Source organism: Balearica regulorum, chromosome 5 (genome assembly GCF_011004875.1).
Source record: "Balearica regulorum gibbericeps isolate bBalReg1 chromosome 5, bBalReg1.pri, whole genome shotgun sequence".
Taxonomy (NCBI): Eukaryota; Metazoa; Chordata; class Aves; order Gruiformes; family Gruidae; genus Balearica; species Balearica regulorum.
This window is the reverse complement of record NC_046188.1, coordinates 52,407,309-52,429,351: the sequence shown is the minus strand read 5'-3', so window position 1 is coordinate 52,429,351 and position 22,043 is coordinate 52,407,309. Positions and strand designations below refer to the sequence as shown.

Here is a 22,043-nt window from a genome sequence, read left to right as displayed (position 1 = left end):
TATTGTTTTATTTCTAATTTAATACAATGGTTACGCTTCTACCACATTTTGACACCAATAAAGTTATAAAGCATAGAACAGTTACACATTAAGCATGAAAAATCAATTAATTGAATTGATTTTAACTAGTATTAACTAATATTTATTTACACTGAGCCTGGTGTAGACAGGTGGGAATGTAATATTATAATATAGTTCACCAGTTGTGTATCATGATTGACAAGCAAATCAGACACTAATGACACCACTGGCAAATTTACTATCAATGGCTTCATTTTAACAAGATAGATTGGCTTCCAGTGATTTACCCAATGCTTTGTGATTTTTTTGCTGTCTTTAGAATACAGCAATGCCTCTTACAAATACAATTTTATCCTTCTTTCTTTGTTGGTTCCACTTATTTTTCTTTTTTTCTTCTCTGTTTTCTTTCCCTCTGGACCCCTTCAAAAAGTAATAGAATGAGACTCACGACAAATAGATGGGGTTCTCCATGAAATGCAGATGTCCATCTCATTGCACGCTTGAGCATAGGCAGCTACTGCTGTACAGAAACATTCACAGTCTCCTCCAGTGTCGCAGGCACAAGCATCATCCACACATGCTTGATAGTATTCATTTGGTTCAACCTGTTGGAGAAAACATTTGAATTTTCATGCACTTGTCCTCTTTGAAAAGGCATTCACTGTCCTAAAAAAGCTGAATAAAATACCTGGAACTAACAACTCTGTATGTGTGAGAAAGATAAGAAAGGAAGACACCATGAGAATGCTTTGAAAAATCAAGAAGAAAATGTAGAAAAAAGCTAACTGGAAAAAAAAGAAAACATAGAAAAAAGCTACTAATATGTCATAATGCTAAGAACAATTTGATGTAGAAGATACATTTGGAGAAAGAATACTGTTACATTACTACAAGCTAGCACACAGTCATATATACCAGGTGGCTGATATTTATATTAGTAGAAAATGATGCCTTTAGAAAATATACATATCCCGAGATTTATCTGTGATTGTCCCTTCTATTAAAAAAACCCCAATTATCAATTTCTTTGGTGTACTAGTTCAAGGCACAAGCTGAGAATATGAAAGTGAAGATTCTATGCAATCTCCTTGGAACTTGATCTGACTTCACTTTGTCAAGCATGACAAAGTGTGTTGTAGTGTATTTTTCAGCTATCCCACATAAAAATTAATGTAATTTCTGGCTCAAGAGAATGTAAGACTGACGTTTTTGTCTCACCTGGGAGTGACACTTTGCAAACACTTCACTGGTAATGATACTGCATTGCTTCTGTGCCCAGGCTTTCCTGTATGGGTTTGCAGTGCATGGATCCTTGGTACGATTGGCATTTGGGCAACTAGAAGACACTTTCCAGCTATTGGCAAACTCCAGCACATTTCCTACCACTGACTGACTGCGAGTAGTGAAGTCATTATTTCCATTGCCATCATAGTTTCCACAAAGTCCACAGACATGTCCCTGCATGGGGATAAACACAAAATGAAAAAGATCAGTAAGGTACAGTTTCTCAGTATCTGTGAGTAACACACCTCAGGATGAATCTTATTTAAGATTATCTGGGCCTCTTCAGTAACAGTCCTAGACATAATAAATACCTTTCATGAAGAGATGACTCTAACGTTGTTAGGAAGGATAAGCATAGGACTCATGTTTTTTGTTCTTAATATTGAGCTAATTAGTTTTATGTAATCCTGAACATACCTCTTCAGTGAGGGCTTTTCATGAAGAAAGCTACTGATGTAGATGCTGTTACTAAATAACATAATTTAAGGAAAATGTGTAGTATACAATCTAAGTCAACAGTACAAGGATAATAATATGCAATCACTGCTCTTTCAATCTTCTAGTTACAGTCTAAATTTCTATTTTTTTTTAATTTGAGAGATAACATGAATATGTTTCAGGAAGCATTTTATCCAGGGTTTGGATTTTTAAATTTACCTGAAAGCTGGGACTAAGTTTGATGAATATACTGGTTTTCTTGTCCCACATGAGTATCAGGCCAACAGTAGTGTCAACCACCAGGTAGATGCCCATGGAACGGATTTGGAATGGCATTTTTCCTCCAGGTGTCCTCTGGATGACATCAGAGTGTCCATCACTGAGTACCAGCTCATAGTTCTAGGACAGGAAAAAAAAAGTTAGATGCCAATTTAAAAAGTCACCTATTGGGTACAGTTTTATATATCACCAGTAACTGTTATTGAAATAATAACTCTATTATCATCAAAATTATTCTATTCAACAACCTCATGTTAAGCAATTTTTCTTTAGAATTCCCTCCTTTGCTTTCTCTAGCAGAGAGCAGAATCGTTGGCAGTGAGCAAAGAAGTGTAGTAACATTTTCACTGTCTTCACAATGCAGTCCATCTGGGACAGCTTGTTCCATCCTTCTGGCACATAGGCCCGAGGTACAACTTATTAAAGAAAATACTTACCCCCAGGAAAACTTTAATAGACTTAGAGCAGGTGGTTCCTGTAGTGCCACATGGAATGTTCTCAGTGATGACTCTGAAGGTTCCCTGATTCATACCATGTTGACCACAGTAGTTCTGAAATGGGAATAATATTCAATGTTAACTATGTTACATGGTCATACGTTAAATGCAAGGTACTTCAATAGTGCAAAAATCTGTGAAGGACTCTGTTACCTGGACCAGAACATATTCACAGTCTCCTTCAAAATCAAAGCGTTTGCCATCAAAGGTGGTGTAATGCCCATCTCCATAAACAGAACAGGTTTCCAGGCAAGGTTCCTCAGAGCAGTGCCATTTTCTGTTTCTACATGTGCTACATAAGACAAAAAGCACTCAAAATATAAAAACCAGATATACACATGATATAGCTATACATACATTCCTGCATGTACATCAATCTGATTTTAAAATGTGTTAAGCCTATAATGACAAAATAAGATTTGCTTATTCTCAGAAATGCAGCATAGCTCAAGAGCCTTTGGGAATTACCCAAAGACTGTGTTACTTCATGATGTCATGAATAATTTGGGTTAGAAAATACTTTAAATCTTTCAAATTTCCAAATCATGTTGGATGTATTGAAATGTAGGGATTGCTTGCAAGGAAAAATGCTTTCTTGACTTGAATGAGTATGACAACAAACCACATTGTTCTCCTGACCACTTGTGTGCTGTGTGCCATTGTAAAAAACAGACAGAGCTTGCTTTTTACCTATTAAGTGGATTGTCTTATGTAGGATTCCTTCCTATAAATCTGAAATGCTTTAATTCACCTAGAGCTTAAACTATTCCCTTTCAGATGCTTAAAAATAATATTTTTCAATATGCTCTTACCAGTTGTTACAGCCAACTCTGATTGATTCTCCTGGACTGTAGGAATTCCCATTGTGAATGCATGGACAGTATTCTGGAGCTATACAGCCGCCTTTGCCATCTAACACTTGGTTATGAGGACATACACAGCCAGAAACACAGTGGGTTCTGTACTATAAGGACCATACAGAAAACATGACTTGAAACATTTCCCTGATGCAGCTCGTAATTGTAAAAGAGATGTGGTTTAACATGCTTTCAACTGGCTATAAAGAGTTCTGTACTTACACATTCCATATCTAGAGTCTGACAGCTCTTCTGGCATCCCGCTCCTACAACATCTGCAGTGGCATTGCCACAGTCAATATAGACCATGGGAGGTACGCAGACTGAAAGAGAGAAAAACCATGAGAAATGTGAGATCAACCATGTATTTATACCTTTGTTTTTCCTTAATGTAGACTGAAGGGGGAAAAAAAAAAAAGACTCCTTTGTGAGATATGTGTACCTTAATATAATGTATTTGACCAGAAAGAGAAACTGAATATTGTATTGAAGTCACGCTCATCTGTTTTTTGTGGTTATGCTTGGACTACTCATAGAAATTAATGTCGTTAGCTCCATGAAACACTTCCTTTCAGAAAACAAAACACACCAAAAAACAAACCAAGAAAACAAAGATCTTGGTTTACTTTGTATTTTTTTTAGGCTTTTAGTACTTTTATTTTATTTAAAATGTGGACAGTTTTCTCCTCATGTTCAGTGAGGTGACCAAGTATTCTTTTCCCCTGGGTAACCCAGGGGGTTATAACTTGTTTCAGCCATCTATAAGGTAAGACAGTGTTTCTTTCTATTTGGGAATATCCTCTACATTACATAAGTCATCAGTTCATTTTCTTGTTTGATTTCAGACTTGTACAATTTGCACCATTATGAAAAAAAAAAAAAAAGAGAGAACTGAAAAGGGTGAAAATGGAAAGGGAGAGTTAAAGAAAATCTTAAGTGATATGTTACCTGGTTCAGGTTTCTCTCCAATGCAGCTCAGCTTTCCATAGGTACAAGTGCTATAAAAAAAAAAAGAGAATGGATATGGTTTTGCTTTTCCTTGTTAAGTTTCAGCTTGTTTCCTAATGAATTTGAAATAATGAAATATTACTGTATGATAAAACAGAGAAAATGTGTCCTTTATCAGAATAGTTTGTACTATTCAAAAATATTTTATATTAGAACAGACCAAAATACAAGTATATTCTATAGAAAGACAGGTTTGCTCTGCCCATTTGCCTGGTTAAAAACTGTCCTTCAGAATAGTTCAGATTCCATTCATAGTGGGAATAATGTGTAACAGGATTATTAAGCATCTTTCACCATGGAACAAATCTTTTACAGTCATGGATAAGAAAAGTATGTATGGTGGTGAATGAGTGAATGGCTGGGTGGGAGTTTGGCTGTTAGCCAAGGCTAACCCACCACAGTATGGTTTGTTGAATTACTGTAGTAGTCTAAGTACAGTCTTCCAAACATGGATAGCCCTAACAATTTTTAGCGATCTGTCATTTTTTGTATTGAAATTATTAGAGAGAGAAATGCATTTGATTTGAATAGATTGCATAATGTATATATGGTTTTGTGATTGCCTATATCCAATATCATTCTTTTGTTTACAAATCTCTTACCAGACAACACCATTATCATGAATAACTTCTCCAGAAGACAGAGGCATTCCTTTGTAGTAACAAGGACAGCTAGAAGCAGGCACACATTTGCCACTTTCATCCATGTAGGTTCCATTTATGCAGGTGCAGCCATCAACTGGGACAAACTTAATGCTGCATGTGACATCAGGCTCACTCAGAGACCGACAGGTGGGTTGACAGGAATCGACATTGTAAGTGTACTTCAAGGATTTCGGACACAAGGTGGTGTATTTTGCTTGAGAGTAAAAAGATGAGTTACATTTGTAGTTCATTTAGGAATCAATGTAGGTATAAATGCAGTGTTTGATGGAAAGTATATATGGTAAACATGGCAATGTACGTACATGTGCTTTAATCATATCCTTGATAGTGTAATTTTTTTGTACTGCTAGAGCAGAATTTTCCCCTATAAACATGTCAGAAATACAAGTATTTTGTCCAGATTAAAAAAGAAAACAGTTCAATTATATTAATGAGTAATGTGTTTTTTCTTCATTGCTATTTTTATATTTTTTTGTCGAAGAAAATTGAGAAATGCCCTATTTATTTTATTCCTATTGCAAGGGTATTGAGGTCCATGCTGCTTCTGCTGGTTCTGGGCAAGTAATCTAGCAAAACCTCTTTTTTATATTGCTCCCTGCTTACTGCTTGTCTTTTATGGTATTCTCTTCCTCCTCAAATTCTTGAAAGTCAATGCTATACTTAAAACAATTTAACACAATTTACTGTGGGAATCCCTGAGAGCTGCTGTGAGGGACCTTCTGGATGATCATTTTCAAGAGGCAAAGGGATGTAAAACTTACTGCAAGCTTTGCTCCTCCATCCAGGTAGGAGAACTCCTTTAGCAGCACAGGCCCTGACATAGCTGGAAAGGGCAGCACACATGCAGTCCTCACTCTTCTCACAGTTACATGTGTCAAACATGCAGTTCTGGGGACAGAGGATGACATATGATCATCAGATTGTCACGTCAAAGTCATAGTGCTCTATACTTTTTAGAATGTCATGTTCATTAGAGCTAAAAGTGAGTGTTATCCATATGCATAAGTAAACATATGCCTGTTTTTCACTTGAAGATTTCATGGAACACTTTCAAAAAAGATTCTTTGCAAGGAGAGAGAGTAAGTAGAGGTCCACAATTTTAAACTATTTTTTCTTTTTCTTGTCCTTTTTTTACGTTTTTCAGGTGTTGGTAGGTTTCCCAACTACTTCCAGTTTGTAGCCACTGTGCCATATATACTTAGAACAAGTAGAGGGTATTTGATGCCACCCAACTTCTAAGGCTTAGGCTTAGGAACTTGGGCTATCCACATCAGAGAAAAGAAGAAAACAAGAAGTCATTTAAAGTGTTGCTATGCCAGGCAAGGTCACTATAATGTTGTCATACCAGAAGATGTTTGTTGAATATAATCTTAGAGATTTCCAAAATCGGGGAGACTTTGTAAAGTCCCCAGGCAGTCTGTTCCAGGGCTTCATCGCCTTGAATTCCTGGAACATTTTGTTCACATCTTATCTAAATCTCTTTGCTGCTTCTTACACATATTTCTTGCCTTGTCCTTGGATATATGCAAAAGCCTTCTGAGAGTAGTTCAGAGCAGTAAGCAAAGTGGTGGTTAAGATTCTGACTAAAGCTTTCCTTATATCTCAGAATGGACGGCTTTTGTCCTTTGACCTGATAAGGAGTTCAGAGAGTCCAAGCTCCTAGCTTAGGCATTTAGGTTAGTACCTAAAAATATGGGCAGCAGGAATACACCTGTAAGTTTATCCATCTGGGAATGGAAGGAAAGATACCTTTGCAAAGGAGTGATTATTCTGATGTGTAGATAAAAATGAACCTTTGGCTTGAAAAGAACTGTCATGAATGCAACTCCTCCCAATCAGCAAGTTACTCTCTCAGGTGTTAGTATCAGATATCTGAGTCTTTCTCTTTTAAATGGGAAAAAGTTAAGAGCCAAGTACCTTCTGGTAAACTTCTGGATTCACTGTTGAGTGACATTCAGCAAAAGGTCCCGTGGTATCAGAGAGCAGTCCACACCAGTGCTGAGCATACTGGTCTGTGAATTGAAAATATGGTAAGAATTTCTATTGTACTTCATTGTCTAAACTCTTGTCTCAATGTAACTATACTTCCTTCAGGGAAATTGCAGAAGCTTAACTTTACAATAGAATTCAGCTCTGCATTTGCTGAAACACAATCTTTCACTTCATCTATACAGAAATACAAAATCTTCATAAACTGAATGCTCTTAATTCATGGTAGTTGTCATGGAATAAACTAAGACATCCCTAGCTGAATTTTGAAAATACATGATTCACATTGTGAATTAAAAATACGTGACTTCATCTCAGAAAACAGAAGAGTGGCTTTTGAATGCTCAAAATTTACATATTTCATTGCCTGAAATGGAGCCTGAGAGCTATGAAGCTCTGAATTGCAAGTCCAGTCCTCAGTTTAACAGTGGAAGGACCACACTGAGTCTAACCTTCAGTGGGGCTATGCACAGCTTTTTTCCTGTATGACAATCAGTCCTTTCCAGGAATGGATCCTTGATATGCCTGTGTGGTTCCAGTTTCCCTTAAGTAACTTAGCAAAAACACTTGCTTTCTTTATCCAGAGGAATATTTTTTAAGCTCCAAAATGTTATCCTAGTTATTATTTATTAATTGAAGACTTCTAGTGTCAACTGACGGAAATAGTGTGTGTGCAAATGGGCCACTGTTATTTTGGCTAAATGCTTGGTGGCTGATCAGCTTATTCCTTCTTTCTGTCTTAAAAGAGGATAGAGGAGGTTCCTACACGCTGAGCTTACCATTTTGTATGCTGACAGTGCAGGGATTCTCAAATGTGTTTTTGGCATCAGGACAATCAGCCCTAGTTTTCCAAGTATTGCCAAAGGCAGCTGAAGTGCCCTCTATGACACCACTGGTGGTTTTGAAATCATCTGTCTGCATGTCATTGAAGTTACCACAGAGACCTAAAAGGAAGTAGATGAGCTGTGAAAGTCTCATACAGAATGAAGCATACTGAAGGCAGTTGTTATGATAAGGTCACTTACCACAGGTCTGCCCTTTATGTGATGGGTCTAAGTCTATAAAAAGTTGCATGAGGGGCACAAGCTGAACCTGTAGCTGAAGACCAAAGGTTGTTTGCAGAATGATGAAGAAAGATGATGATCTGAAGATGGTGACATTCGCTAGGGACATAAGAATAAGAGAGTATAATTTCATATGAGATGAGTAGTTGAAATAACTATTCATTATATAGAGGGATTCTACAGCTGTGTTTGATATGATCCTAACTTCTGAAGAACTGGAGGAAAAATGATCCATATAGGATTTCAAATCGAGCACCAAAACAGGCTGTCTTTACCCTAAACAATAAATGTATAAAACCCCTCCACTTTCTGTCAGGTGTTTTAAAATAAGGGAAAGAACACACATTTTTGTTGCTATTTAAAGGACCAACTTTGCTTGCTGAAAATTATATAGCATGATTTAGTGGTAGACTCCAACATGGACCTATTCTGTCCTTTCATGATTTGTTTTCTGTTCATGCGCAGTAGTATCTGAGAAGAACTGGCATGAGAGAAACTCTCCAGTGATGAATGTGCACCAAGCAAAGGGACAGAGGGAACACAGGGAACTAAACAACTTGAGATATTGGAATTCTGTTGCACATCAGAATTTTTCTTTCCTCTCTTATGGCAATGTTTGGATCTGGAAGTGTGCAATGATACTATTTGCTTGAATTGAATCTCCATTTAATTAGATATTGCTAAAATTAGACAATTTTGCTAAAATTGTAAGAGTTGAATAGGCAAACACTCTTACTTTAAAAATGAGAGACTATGCTCTATTCGAGTGCCTTGGATTTGCTGCAGTGTAATCAAAGGTAGAATTTGGCTTTAGATTAATCAACGTAATAACATTTTAAAATCCAAACCGAGAAACATCACAGAAGTCTTCCAAAGGAACTTACCTGCAGAAAATGGCAGCTGTGTGTAGATCATGTTCACAAATACACTGCCAGAAGGCTGGATCACAATATTCTGTCCACAAGAAAAGGCAATGATTAACAAGCATATTTAGGAAAGGTAAAACACTTTCCAAATGTTTGCTATCAGGATAAAGGAAAAATGTGGGGGATACTGTGGTGATGTTCTGATTCCTATACTATTTTTTTAATCTTTATTACTGTGGTGCATTGACTGTCAAAAGAAACAAGCCAAAGATAACTAAATGACAGAAAACTACTAGGATCTTGGCTTACTGTATCTACTTTATTCTTAATTTTTCTTTGAACAATGTTCATATGAGATAAAACAAAAAAAATCAGTGCAGTTTTCCTGTATTGTGCTGTTATGTTTTATTTGCAAACTACTTGTCTATTAGGCTTTGAAAACATCCCCGCAGAATGTTGTCTACGTTTGCTACTTACAGTTTGTCCTCCACTTAGGCTGACAGCTATACCCTTGAGGCATGTCTCAGTGTCAGTCAGACCACACTTGTGGATATCTCCCAGAACAGTGAATTCATTGCTGTCACAGAGCTAGAAGAAGAAACCAAAATATAATGTTAAAAGGATTTGTGATATTAAGATATTGTTATTAACATAAGGTTCACACTCAAATGGCATTCTTGTAAATTGAGTCTTTTAAAATATTTTTTATTCCTTTTCTTCCTGCTCATATGTTCTTACATATAAGTATACAGTCACCAAATAAGCTGGCATTCATGCAGTCTGAACAGTGGAAGCTATACATTACTTCTGACATTCAAGGGCAAGTTAGACATATCAAGCTGAGCATTAAAACTTCCTAGTGTTTAGGTAATACTAATTTAATATGCTAGAGAATAAGAAAGAAGTATGCTTTTCTTGCCCATTTGTTATGGTGTTTACCTGGGAGAGGGGAGAAATTGTTTCCAGTCTCTTCTGCATTGAATACCTTATCAAAGAACCTGGTGATATGGACATTCTTTTAACAGATAGGAAAATGCATTTAAATATCCTCTCATAGGAGAAAATTAAGTTAAATCACTATTCACTAAGCTACTGAATAAAGGCAAAAGTCAGTTTTTGTCTTGGTTCTGATTTTCATTGGACTGTGTTCTGTGAGCATGTGTGATTCAAAGTGTGCCTAATGGCCAAGACATTACAGGGAAACACACAGAAGGCTGTGATTCTGAACATGTCTTATTACTTTCTTGGCATGATGAAGATTAAATTTAGGACAGATGAGATGCAGAATTACAGCCACCTGGAAATTTAATGTTAAAATTGTGGTCTTTTTGACCTTTTGTGTCCAAATTTAGGGATTTTCTGTACCACCAGAGTCTCTGAGAATCTAATTTTATGTGTTGGTGCCAAAAGGGGAGTTTAACATGTAAGTTTGATCTATGCTCCCGTTGTGGTTTGAGCCCAGTGCTTGTGAATCTCATCAAATAGTTTCATTGATTTAGACTAATCTATTTCTAAATTACCTCATTCTAGCTTATTTCTAAGTTTTACAGTTCTCTTTCTTGGTAACATTCAGTTTGAGCTTTTTGAAAACAGATTTTATTGAATATGAAGTCTTTATGAAAATTGTTTATATCACTCATCCAATACAAATAAACAACAAATATACCTAGGATTCTGAAATCTGCAAATCTGTAGCCATTATTTTAGATATATCTACTCAGAATTCAGACCCTATTAATCTAACATCTGCAGTAAATCTTAAGTATTTTTGTAAGTCATCAATTCTAATTCAGGTTTTAGAATACATGTATGACTTCTTGACTTCTTAGCTTTTTGCTTTTAAATTCTAGACTCTTCTGTGTTTCCTGGGAAAGACTATTTGGAAGGTTGAACATCTTAATAACTCCTCTCCCATGAATACTGTATAATAATAATAATAATTCCATTACGAATACTGTGAATCAGTCATTGAACTATATTAACTATGACAAAAAGGACAGTACCAAAGGACATAATAAGCATTGCTCAGAAAGAAGTAGTTATAAAACACCAGACAGGCAATATTTAATTAAAAAATTAATGGGAAGCATGGAGATTGTTTCATAGAACCTAAAAACTCAGTGCAATTCTTAAACAATGATCAAAGAACACAAAACTACGACAGTATGGGGTTTTTGTTAGTATAACCCTAACAGAAAGCCCCCTGAAATCCATTTAAGGCTCAATGTTTCAGAAAGTTGATGTGATTGCCAGTAGTTTTAATTAAACAAAATTATACATAATAAAAAAATTGCCTTTAACATATTGCTTTAACAAGGATTGTGATTCATTTTTACCTTGGTGAGGACATAGCTACAGTCTCCAAAGAAAGAATAATATTTCTCATCAAATGTTGAAATGTGGGAGCCTCCTTCAATACTGCAAGTCCCAGGGCATGACTGGGTAACACAAGACCATTCCCCTCCAGCACAGGTACTGAAATGAAGAGGGCATTCAGTAACCTTGGGTAATGCAAGTGCAAATGAAATAAGAAACAATAAGGGCATTGATGCCTTAATTTTCCTCTTGAAGCATTGATCATACTGTCAAAGAAACCAATATTGATTTGAAATCTCAGAACAAGTATGGGGCAGGCACATTTATATTAGTGATAATTTTTTTATATATTGCTGTTCATTTCCAGTCTTTGGACAGAATTCAGTTCAGGTGAACCTGGCATCCATGCTGCTGCATATGAAGGATTGTCCTTCATCTCCATTAGCATGGCTCAAGATTCAAACATGCTAAGTATATCTTGGAAAATAACATGCGTGTTTGTGGTTCTTGCATTCATAGATAGGTAGGTACATTTGAATACACTTATGCAATAATACTTCAGTAATTATAGTGATATTGAAAAAATATATATCATATCTGTCAAACATGCCTCTCAAATGTTATCTCCCACTCTGTCTAATGCAACGTGTCCCTAAATGTTACATCCTCCATAGTATTTACATGAGCACCCTGGTATTATATTGTAGTGCTGCAAAGATGTAGCACAGTAATTCACATTTTTAAACACCTCTGGTATTTGAATTTGATTGTTTCCTTTAATTGATTGGTCTTGAAATTAGAGTACCTATATCTAAACTCAGATTTTTGCTTCCAAGAATGAGGAGAAAACAGAGATGTAAGTATCCTCTAAAAATGTGTAATCAAGGAACATCAGTTGATAAGTATTTCTTAATTTCTTTTTAAGGGGAAATTAGTAATTTTTCCCTGTCTTAAAAATGTTCAGGTAATGGACCTAAAAAAAGAAGTATGAGAAAGAGAGTATGTTACCATGATCTGCATTTAGATGAGAAGGAGGCACCAGGAGCATAAGTTTCACCTTCATAGGTACAGTGGCATTCTTTACGGGGAATGCAGCCATCACCATTAATGTCATCAAATACCGTTCCTAGTGAAAGAAATGGTCTGTTACTCGTTCTGTGCACTGTGGAACCTGCTTTTGTACACATACCTGGCAGATGCCTGAAAGCATGTTTCATTTCTTCTGTATTACACAGAAAATGAATAGAGAGTACTTTAAAATAATAGGATGCCAGCTATGTAGGGATTGAAGGGTAATATTCCATTGCAGCCTACCTAAAATCTTATGGTAATCCAAAGAGACGTCTAGGGAAGTACCTTTCTGTTATGGACTTCATTAGATTGGAATTAGGATTAAAATTAGTAGATAATGAGATGAAATGGGTGAACCATTTGAAAGACTGTCCAGGGACATATTTGTACAGTAAATATTTTTATACACAAAGGCAGAGAATTATCTAATGGAAGTCAATGCTATCACACAAACAAGCGATGGTGAATTCTGTGAGACATCATGGAGGATGGGCAGAAGAGCTGCAAGAGGTGAAGATCCTACCATGTAGTCACTCATAACAGCCGCAATTCTCAGCCCCAGAAGTAAGCGTGCACAAAGAGAACACATTTGCATTGTTTGTCTTGTACTGATATTCAGCTCTCGTATAATTCTCTGAAGTGACAGATTTTACACGTTGCCTAGAGCTCCTTGTTTAAACACACAGCACTGGACATGAAGGGTTTGGTAATCTGGGAAACCAAGTGCAGCTTTGCGAATACCAGGAGTTATCATTGTGGGCAAAATGTAATTAAACATTACATACTTCCTGTGAACTGAATATGGATGCTGAGAATAGAAGACTTCCTCTTATAGTTAGGAGCAAAGTATCTTATTCTCAGTTCAGTTATTATGTACACATCTCGTTTGTTGTTTAAAAGGGTTTTTTTAGTAATCTGAATAGAAATGGTGCATGTATCAAGGAAGAAATTTAGTTATTACTTTGACAATAATAACAGCAATGATGTGATGAGAATGATACAGAGTAGGAAAGTTGTTAAATGAGTACAAGTGAGTGCTCTAGTGGTTTTGACTATGATAAAAGGGTGGGAAATAAGCTTACCTGGAGGGCAGACGCAGCCATCTGTACAATGATCTTCACAAAGCGCAGATCGTTCTGGGTTGCTACACGTGTCAGAGCAGGGGGAGCCACACTCCTGGTATTGCATGTTGAAAGGACACAATTTGGCTGAAAGTAGAAAGAGTATTATAATGCTGATTTTTTCCTTTGAAATGTTGAGAAAACAGTATTTGCAATTTGGGATGTTTTCTGTCAAGATATAATGAGGAATCCTGATCCAAGTGGAGGGTGCAACATTTTAGACTTTCTGATATACATTAAAAACCCTTAGTAAGGCAAAATCCCCTAAACTTCCATATTCTCAAAGTTTTGATTATGCTTAGGTTAAAATGAATTTCATGAAAATTACATGTGCCTTTAAACAGCTGTCATCTTCAGGAAAAGATTTCACATATTTGAAGTTTACTAGATATGGGTAGTAAGCACAGGTGAAACTTCTTTCCTGAGATACTTACGACACAGTTCTGAGGTTCTCCAGTTCAGAGGCTGTCCACCTGCATGAGCACACTGCCGGGAGTATTCAGCAAAGGTATTGCACATGCAGAAGTCAGCCATAGAGCTATCACAGTGGCATAGGTCTTGTATGCAAGTTTCAATGTAGTCCTGAACATTCACAAGTGCATTACAGCTTGTGAATGCTTTACTGGTTAATACTGTCTCACAAATAGAAGCCTAGGAGGAAAAATAAAGGAGGTAAAACAATAGTGTTTAGAAAATATGAAACCAATTATTTAAGGCATGTAGCAAAACAAATCAAATGTCTAACGTTAGCCATAAGCAGATGTTTAGGGAAAAGTATGACAATAGGACAAGTACACATGGAACTCCTTTGATTAACTCCCTTATCTTCCCATATCTTGAGTTACTTTCAGCTCAGGTGACTTCCCAAGCATTGTACAGTTTCTTTGTATTAAGACATCCTCAGTGAATTTTTCTTTCATGAAAATATCCAGTCTTCTCTTGGAAGGTGAATGAGACTTTTGAGCATTCACTTTAGCAAAGAATAAAAATTAAATCTAGACAAATTTTCTTTCCAGACCTATGGTTGAGTCATATTCATGCTATACTTTTTCCAGTTCTAAAAAATTTTCAGTAAAGACAGGAAGAATGTATTTTACACTGACAAAACAAATTTTGAGAGGTTCTTACAAATTCAGATGAGCAGTTCACTAGAACAGCAGGAAGAACAGGATCAGCACACTGCTCTGTGGGTCCATCCATCTTCTGCCTGTTCCCAAACTGTATGGGAGTCAGTTTTGTCTCTGTAAAAAGAGACAATTTTAATATTATTATTAATATTAGAATAATATTTACTGGTTTACTGGCTTTTGCATGGAGGTATTTTCTTTTGTGACACTGTATCTGCTCTAACATGAACAGTGACTGCCAAATAATATCACTATAATATCAAAGACAAAAGGAGATGAAGAAGGTATACAAAGAACTGGATGCTAACTATTGAAAACAAGTAGAAAGTTGTATGTTGCAAGTCTTAAAAGATCTAACTGTGATCAAAGCAGCCTAACACATCTCAAAATCCTGACTGTATACATAACTGACGTCATAGAAATACATAAAGAAGTATCACTAGTTTTGCAGTTAATATGACCCACAACTTATGTTACAGTATACTGCTAAAAGAAAGAAAAACAAAACGGCAATATTTAATAATGCTTTTTATTACTTACTCTCTGAAATAAATTCATTGTTAATTGGAATTCCATTGAAATCCCCACAAAGTCCACAAGTTTGATTGGCATATTTCTTATCTAGTTCCACCTAAAAGAAATAAGGAAAGAGAGCTTAGGTTCATAGTGATGCAGCCTTGACGGTTAGGAACACAGCCTACATCAATATTGCTTATATACTCGAAATTTGACATGTGTATCTGTGCAGACTGTGTCATGTGGTAACAAGGTAGGCACCATTGGGAAGGTCAGTGACCACCAAGAAAAACTTAGTCTTATTCTAGCCCTGGGGCTATGAACATCATCAGCACATTGCCAGGTCTGGAATCTTCACTGTGAGGTCAGGATGTTACAATTTAGGGTCTATTGATCCTGAGCTGAGCTGGTGGGAAAAAATTAGAAATTAGGAGAAGACTGGAAGACAGAACAATATACTAAAAATGGACACAAATCCAAAAGTAACTAATGCTTGCCTGGTTGATTAAGACTGCAAAGATGTAAACAGACTATTTTCAAAATACAGGCTTTCTGCCATGTTTTGGATGTTTTCTTACCAGGAGGGCATCCTCTTCATTCCAAAGGAAGGTCAGTCCTAATTTGGCAGAAACTTTCATATAACTATTGCTTCTCTCTATTGAGACTCCCATGTGGCTGTAGGGCATCTGAACCCTGGGGAAAGATCACCATAACTGAGCGGGGGTAGAGACGTTGAATATCCACATTCATATCCTTCCTCCTTCTCTTTGAGAAGCTTCAATGTGCATAGGTGAGGGAACTAGTCAGAACAGTAACAAAATACAGACAATGCAAGTTTTTAACATTTTGGCTGTTTCCTATGCAATTACTTCTCATTCTACAAATGGATCAGCCTTGCTTTCCCTGCTGTTCCTTTTGACTATCTGTTAATGGTATTTTGCTAGGTAAAATGTTGGCATGTGTCTTTGCTTGTACTGTTCAAAAAAAGCACTGGTAGGTTCTGTTTTGCAGGCAGTATGCTTCAGGGTATTGCTATTTACTCCTTAAAGCCCTTGATAATAAAGGCATAGACCCTTTAGACTTTCTGTGACATAAGTGCCATTCACAAAGGTGTACCCAAGATAACCATTAGTCTAGCTCACTGTACATAGCTGCTATAATACACAACTCACTGTGGGACAGCTGCCCAAATATTTACCCAACCTTTTGGACAGGTTTCACACCATATGCCAATAGGTACATAGGTAGCAAGTTTCCAGACTAGCTCATTTTAAATGAGCACAGGTACTAGCTGCAGTCACTTCCTAACCGAATACTGTGCAGTGCAAGGACAAAAGCTGTCAAAAATTCCTCTCAAGGATCCTGTTCTGGTAAAATTAATAGGAAGTAGAAACTCGAAGGGTGTAAAAACCTAACACTTTGACTGAATCCAGCTTACAGACTCAATTGTAAATATACATACACAATTGTAACATCTGGGCAGCAGCTAGGATATAGCTCATCTGAACAAAATGGACTGAGGGATAATCTCCAGAAGTGGCACTTAGCTCACTGTCAGGACCTCTTATTTTTGTTGATACTTCAGGAAGAACCTGAGCCCTCCAGCTGCTTGGGAGCAATGTGAGATCAGATGAGAGAAAGGCATGCTTGCTCAAAGAGCCCTCTGGGAGCAAAAGCAGTTACAAGTTATGAACATACGATTTGCCATCAAGCAGGACAGAGCCGCGGGTCAGTTCAATCACTGCTCCTTCCAGCTTCATGATGACATGAGTGATCATGGTAGCATTTTTCACCATTGTTCGTCTAATCTGGATGTTGAAGTCCTCATAGGGAGATTTGCAGTTGGATGCAAAGATGTAATTGCAGACCCCAGGGAAATAAAAGATGTCCCCATCAAAGGTCTTGAAGTGGAAGTTACCCCATGTGCTGCACACACGGCCATTGTGAGAGGGGTTGCCAGCTGTGGATTCAAAATAAGCAGTAAAAATTTTCTGTAATTTGCTGTAGATACCCTCCATTTAATTGCTTTTCCCCTTTTATTTCTTTCACTCTGTCCAAAAAGGCCATATTCTGTTTTCCTTCTTGTCAAGCTATTTGTTTATTGATCTATTATTTATTTAGTTCACTTACCTTTTGTGTTTAATCTGTTTTGCATAGGGATATAGGGCCTAAGATCGGAAGAGACCTCCTGGGTCACTATGTCCAATGCTCTGGCTCTGCTGACAGCCATATTCTATAAATCCTTTTCTAAATGTATGAAGTTCTAAAGTTTCACCATAAAATCAGTTTAAAGTTAGTTTAAAACTAGCTAAGTACTCCTACTAGGGAAGGCCACTCAGAGCCACACCCTTTGGATGGCAGGAAGACTTTCGCCAGCCTCTGCCAAAATGTATCCCTGTCTTATGTATGCCAGGTTGTTCTTGTCCAGTACTACACTTCACCTTGAAGCGTTCCACCTCCCTGCTCCTCCTCCCACCCATTATAGAAATCACTTATCTCTTTTCAGTCTTCATTTCCTTACAGGAAGGCTCTCCTATCTCTTTGATTATCCTTACAGTCCCTCTCTGTGTCTCTTCCAGATTTACACTCAGGCTGCTTGAACACAGCTAGTCAGAATTCTACACTATATCCTAGATAAGGTGTCTCACCAGAGCTTTGAACACATTAATATTTCACGCGCTTTACTGGAAAACCTATATATATATATATATTTTTTTTTTTTTTTTAACAGCTGCATCACCTTCACAAAATGCAGGCTGAGTACTGGGGTTCCATTTACATTATCCTTGTTACCTGATGAACTGACTACTTTTCTTGTTCATTTTTTATTTTATGATGCTAAAGGATCTTACACATTTTATTTAATCTCTTCAATCACTCCATGCTTTACCTGTGTGATCAACAAGAACACAAATATCTGAGCCATGACATTTATTTAACTTACCCTTTACTTTCAGTGGGTTTTGAAAAGGTGGAATGATTGTCACTTCTTGGGATTTCGAAGCTGGTGGAAAATCTAAGGCGGGGGGGAAATGATCAAGTTTAATCTCATTAGAAGTCCTAAAAAATGGGTAGGAATTGTCTAGTCTCTTTAGTGATTAACATTTCCCACTACTACTTACACTCCAGGGGGAAGTTTTCACAAGGTTTTATTGGTGGTTTTTATATAGTGCTCTGCATTCTGTCTTTCTATATATTTCACTAACAGCCAAATCCCAAAGACCATGCTCTTTGGCCGTAGATCTGAACTCAAAAGCAGCAATCTAATACTTAGAGCACAGTATTGTAACAGCAATGCAGAAAAAGCAGTGCTGATGTCTGTGTCTGAACCTTTGCCTCTCAGTACACTTAGGAGCAGAAAGTTACTGAAGAATATTAGAAGCTGAAGATGAGAAGCAGGAGCTGGGTTTTTTTCTGAAGCTCATGTCTTTGTGCTGAGACATGCACTTTTGCAGAACCAACTCTAAGCTGATTTTTCTAAAAAGCAGTTTAAATTCTGTGAAACTTCAATCATGTGCTTTTCATGCAAAGACTTGTATTGGTAGGATCCACAACTAAATTTTCCATGTCAAAATCCAACATTTTCTCTTTGGATCCAGCAATGAAAAGGATAGAATACTTAGAGAACTTGCAATGTGATTTTCTTAACATAAGAGTCTGAGGAATTGATGCAGTTTCTCCCTTGAAAGTATCAAAATTGTAGAATTTGATGACATCCAAACTGTGGATTGTGCAGTATCAGCCATTGACTTCTTAGGCCAAGAAAACTTCAGTAAGACAAATACATGTTTTAGAAAGACAATCTCATTTAGTCTTGATGTAAGGATTTTAAGGGAAAGCACACATATTACCTTCCTTGACAGTCTATTCCAGTAATTAAATGCACTATTATTAAATAATTTGTGGTACACTTCCAGTTTGGGTTTATCACCATTTTAATTGCCAGCTAGTGACCTCACAAATTGCAGATTGCAGGGCAGTCTTAATGATTAATTGTTTCAGCCTGTCATCACTAATATACCAGTCAGTGTTGTATCCTTCCACCCTTATTTTGCTCCGTAATGTTATGTGTCATGCATGATCTTGTAGTGCTTAATTATTCTAATGTTTAAGGTAGTTACAGTTTTCTTATTCTCTCACAAGAGATGCAGTCATCTTGACACAGCATAAAAAATGTATCTTTTATTACTTATTATCAAGTACCTTGGTGATATGTATACACACACCTCTTCTGTAAATACACTTTTAGATAGAAGGTATGTACCTTTCATGAAGTTAAAGATTAGATAACTGTATCATATCAGTAGACCAGATCCACTGGGCCAGTTTAGAGCAGTCAAAGGTTGACTGGGAATTGGATATATTGTACAGAGGATTTCTCTCTCTCCTGGTTTTTTGGATTTTTTTGTTGTTTTTTTGGGGGTAGAAGGGGCAGGGGCAGGGGAAGTATGTTCTAGTTAGGAATAAGAAGATTCTAGTAATCTTATTATTTATCAGTTTAATTTGGGACAAAATCTTAGAAATAGATCAGCATAGAAATACTTACGTTTTGGTCGCTGCAGGATGGATGGAGAAACATAGTTTGATTTTGTTTGTTGTTCATCATCCTGGGCTTGAACTGCATCAAAAACAGTGGAGGAGAAAAATGTTAATATCTAATTTTCTTGGGTTCTCTCATCATTTCTCAATTATATCTGCTTAAACATGCAACAGTCATTATATCAAAAATCAGTAAAGCTGTGTTCATGTACAGTAAGTTAGATTTGCACCAGGACCTGTGCTACACGCAACCATGGTGGCCATGTACCACTCCTTGAGCTTTATTTTTTTTTTCCTAATGAATTACTACAGTGAAGCCATCAGAAACATGCCTGTGATTCTGATAATTTGAGCAGATCCTTATTCTGTTATTATCACAGTACCCCTGGATGCCTTTGTAAGCTTTTCAGACAAAGGACTTAATTTTCTTAGTTTTTATGCTCACTGTGTGCTTTTAGCATCAGTAAAACTCTTTGTCTAGCCCGAGGGCTTTAAAAATAGGTCCCTGCTGTACAGGAAGAATTCATTTTAGAGCTACAGGACTGATGTCTGTCTTCTCTTACTGAAAGCCAAAGTTGCTCTGTATTTTACGGTTTCAAGCACTTTTTGTAATAAGCAGCAGAAGGAAAACAAACCCACAAGCCACACAGAAAGAAATAGATCTTTCCCATAGAAACATTTATGACTGTTGATTTTACCCCAAAGCAAAACTTTTTTTTTCCAGTGAAGAAACCATTTCTCATTCCATTCCACTGCAGCATCAGAATAGGAATACACACAAAATCTACAAGGGCCAGAGGGACTTTTAATGCACTGCTTAGTGACAGAGGGCAGGTTGCAGGGGCGGGGAAAATGGAAAAGGCAGGCTCACCCTGTGCTGCATCCCACAATAAGGGCAGTCCGTGGCTAGCACCGCTAGAGGGGCTAACGCTGAGATCAGAGCTGCAGGGAGCTCTGTAAGTCCCTTTTTGCAGCAGCTGGGGGTCTGCAGCTGGTGTTGGAAGGACACAGTGTGACCCTTTTAAAGATAATGAACCATTCAGTGCTTCTAGGCTCCTATTCTCCACTACCTAACCTCAGAGAACTTGTAGCTTCTCTCTCCATGCACTGTATGGGTCCAGCACTCTGCCTCGTGCCATATGCATCACAGATTCCTGTTTCCATTGCACTATGTGGAATGCTACAGCTAGTCTTTTGATGGGTTATTCTTTGACAGTACCACTTTTTAACATAAATTAGTGTGGAATTACATGGAAGTAGGAAAAAGTAAAATAATACAACAGGATCTGCATCTGAGATCGAAATGCACCAAAACCTAACATTGTTACATTAAACTTTAAGGGAAATGAACAGGTGAAGTGCATGTAAAAAAAGATTTCCATTCATCTGTGAGTATTAAGTTCCATCTTAGAATATTTAAGGCAACTCCATTTGTTTTCACCCCATCAAAAGCCAACCCTGTGCTGTAAGCTTTTATGCAACCTCATGTGCAAGAATAGATGAACTTTAAAAATCTGTTGTCCAATATTTTTCAAGCAAACTCCCTCCTTTATTCAATACTGTATCATCAACACATAAAACAAATAAAATCTGTAATAATTCATGCATACAGACTCCACTGATTTTTCTCCTTCCTACAGACACTTTTGCACCTTTTGCTTTGTGCATTTAGAAATGCTGTACCACCTTGAAGTGGACATCAAAAGCTTAATGCCAGTCTTGAGGCATTTTGGTAGAAATATGAGTTCTGAGCAAGGTCCACTGAATTCAAGGGAGCTATTCCAGATTTCGACTGGAGAAAATAGGATGAGAGCATGGACTACAATATAAATTTTCAAGACAGTTAATTTCCTCTTCTTAGAAAGGAAAGTATTTATAACAGAAAAGAAAATATTACATAAAGGTAACATGTTCATTAGATTCATGAAGCCAAGGAAAAAAGTTTCAAACTCAGAAGCAAGTTATAAATTCTTTAAAACAGTAAAAATGCCAAGCAAGTGAATCTTCCTACCTTTGATCTGTACGGAAGCAAGAGCCAGTATTGATATCCATAGTGGTATTCGCGTCCCACCACCTGTGCCCATCTTCTGGAAGTCCGGTAGAAACTACCGAACAACCTGCCTCTGAGGAAATACCTGTCTGCTCCTGAGTCTTATATAGTGAGAGAGTAGGTTTTGGCTCAGTTCCCAGATTGTTTCACAAGGTTCTTAAAAGGTGGGGCTTCAGACATTTTTGTTTTCCTTTGCAGGTGCACAGGTAAATAGAGGATGCTCTGACTTTCCCTCAGGTATTTGCACTTTAGGAGGAGACTTCTTTCTACAGGTCTTTTTGATGAAATGTCAAAAAGTGAGCAGGAAGAATTTTTGCTTAGGCTTAGTCTTCCCA

The 22,043-nt window shown here is 37.1% G+C and overlaps 1 protein-coding gene across 1 annotated transcript in view; it reads right to left on the bottom strand.

Annotated features, from left to right (window-relative positions):
- The window catches only part of LOC104631713 (mucin-5AC), a 51,775-nt gene extending 29,990 nt beyond the window's left edge, over positions 1-21,785 (bottom strand). Inside the window, 26 exon segments of the mRNA XM_075753030.1 lie at positions 470-626; positions 1,240-1,479; positions 1,963-2,142; positions 2,460-2,573; positions 2,673-2,811; positions 3,332-3,483; positions 3,599-3,699; positions 4,325-4,374; positions 4,987-5,242; positions 5,811-5,937; positions 6,967-7,061; positions 7,818-7,982; positions 8,064-8,201; positions 8,987-9,056; positions 9,446-9,556; positions 11,305-11,443; positions 12,293-12,410; positions 13,438-13,563; positions 13,911-14,127; positions 14,605-14,717; positions 15,144-15,234; positions 15,698-15,812; positions 16,818-17,079; positions 18,064-18,135; positions 19,666-19,731; positions 21,670-21,785. Of these exon segments, the coding sequence (XP_075609145.1) occupies positions 470-626; positions 1,240-1,479; positions 1,963-2,142; positions 2,460-2,573; positions 2,673-2,811; positions 3,332-3,483; positions 3,599-3,699; positions 4,325-4,374; positions 4,987-5,242; positions 5,811-5,937; positions 6,967-7,061; positions 7,818-7,982; positions 8,064-8,201; positions 8,987-9,056; positions 9,446-9,556; positions 11,305-11,443; positions 12,293-12,410; positions 13,438-13,563; positions 13,911-14,127; positions 14,605-14,717; positions 15,144-15,234; positions 15,698-15,812; positions 16,818-17,079; positions 18,064-18,135; positions 19,666-19,731; positions 21,670-21,742 (3,487 nt within the window). The 5' untranslated portion in view covers positions 21,743-21,785.
- Between the last annotated feature and the right edge of the window lie 258 nt (positions 21,786-22,043).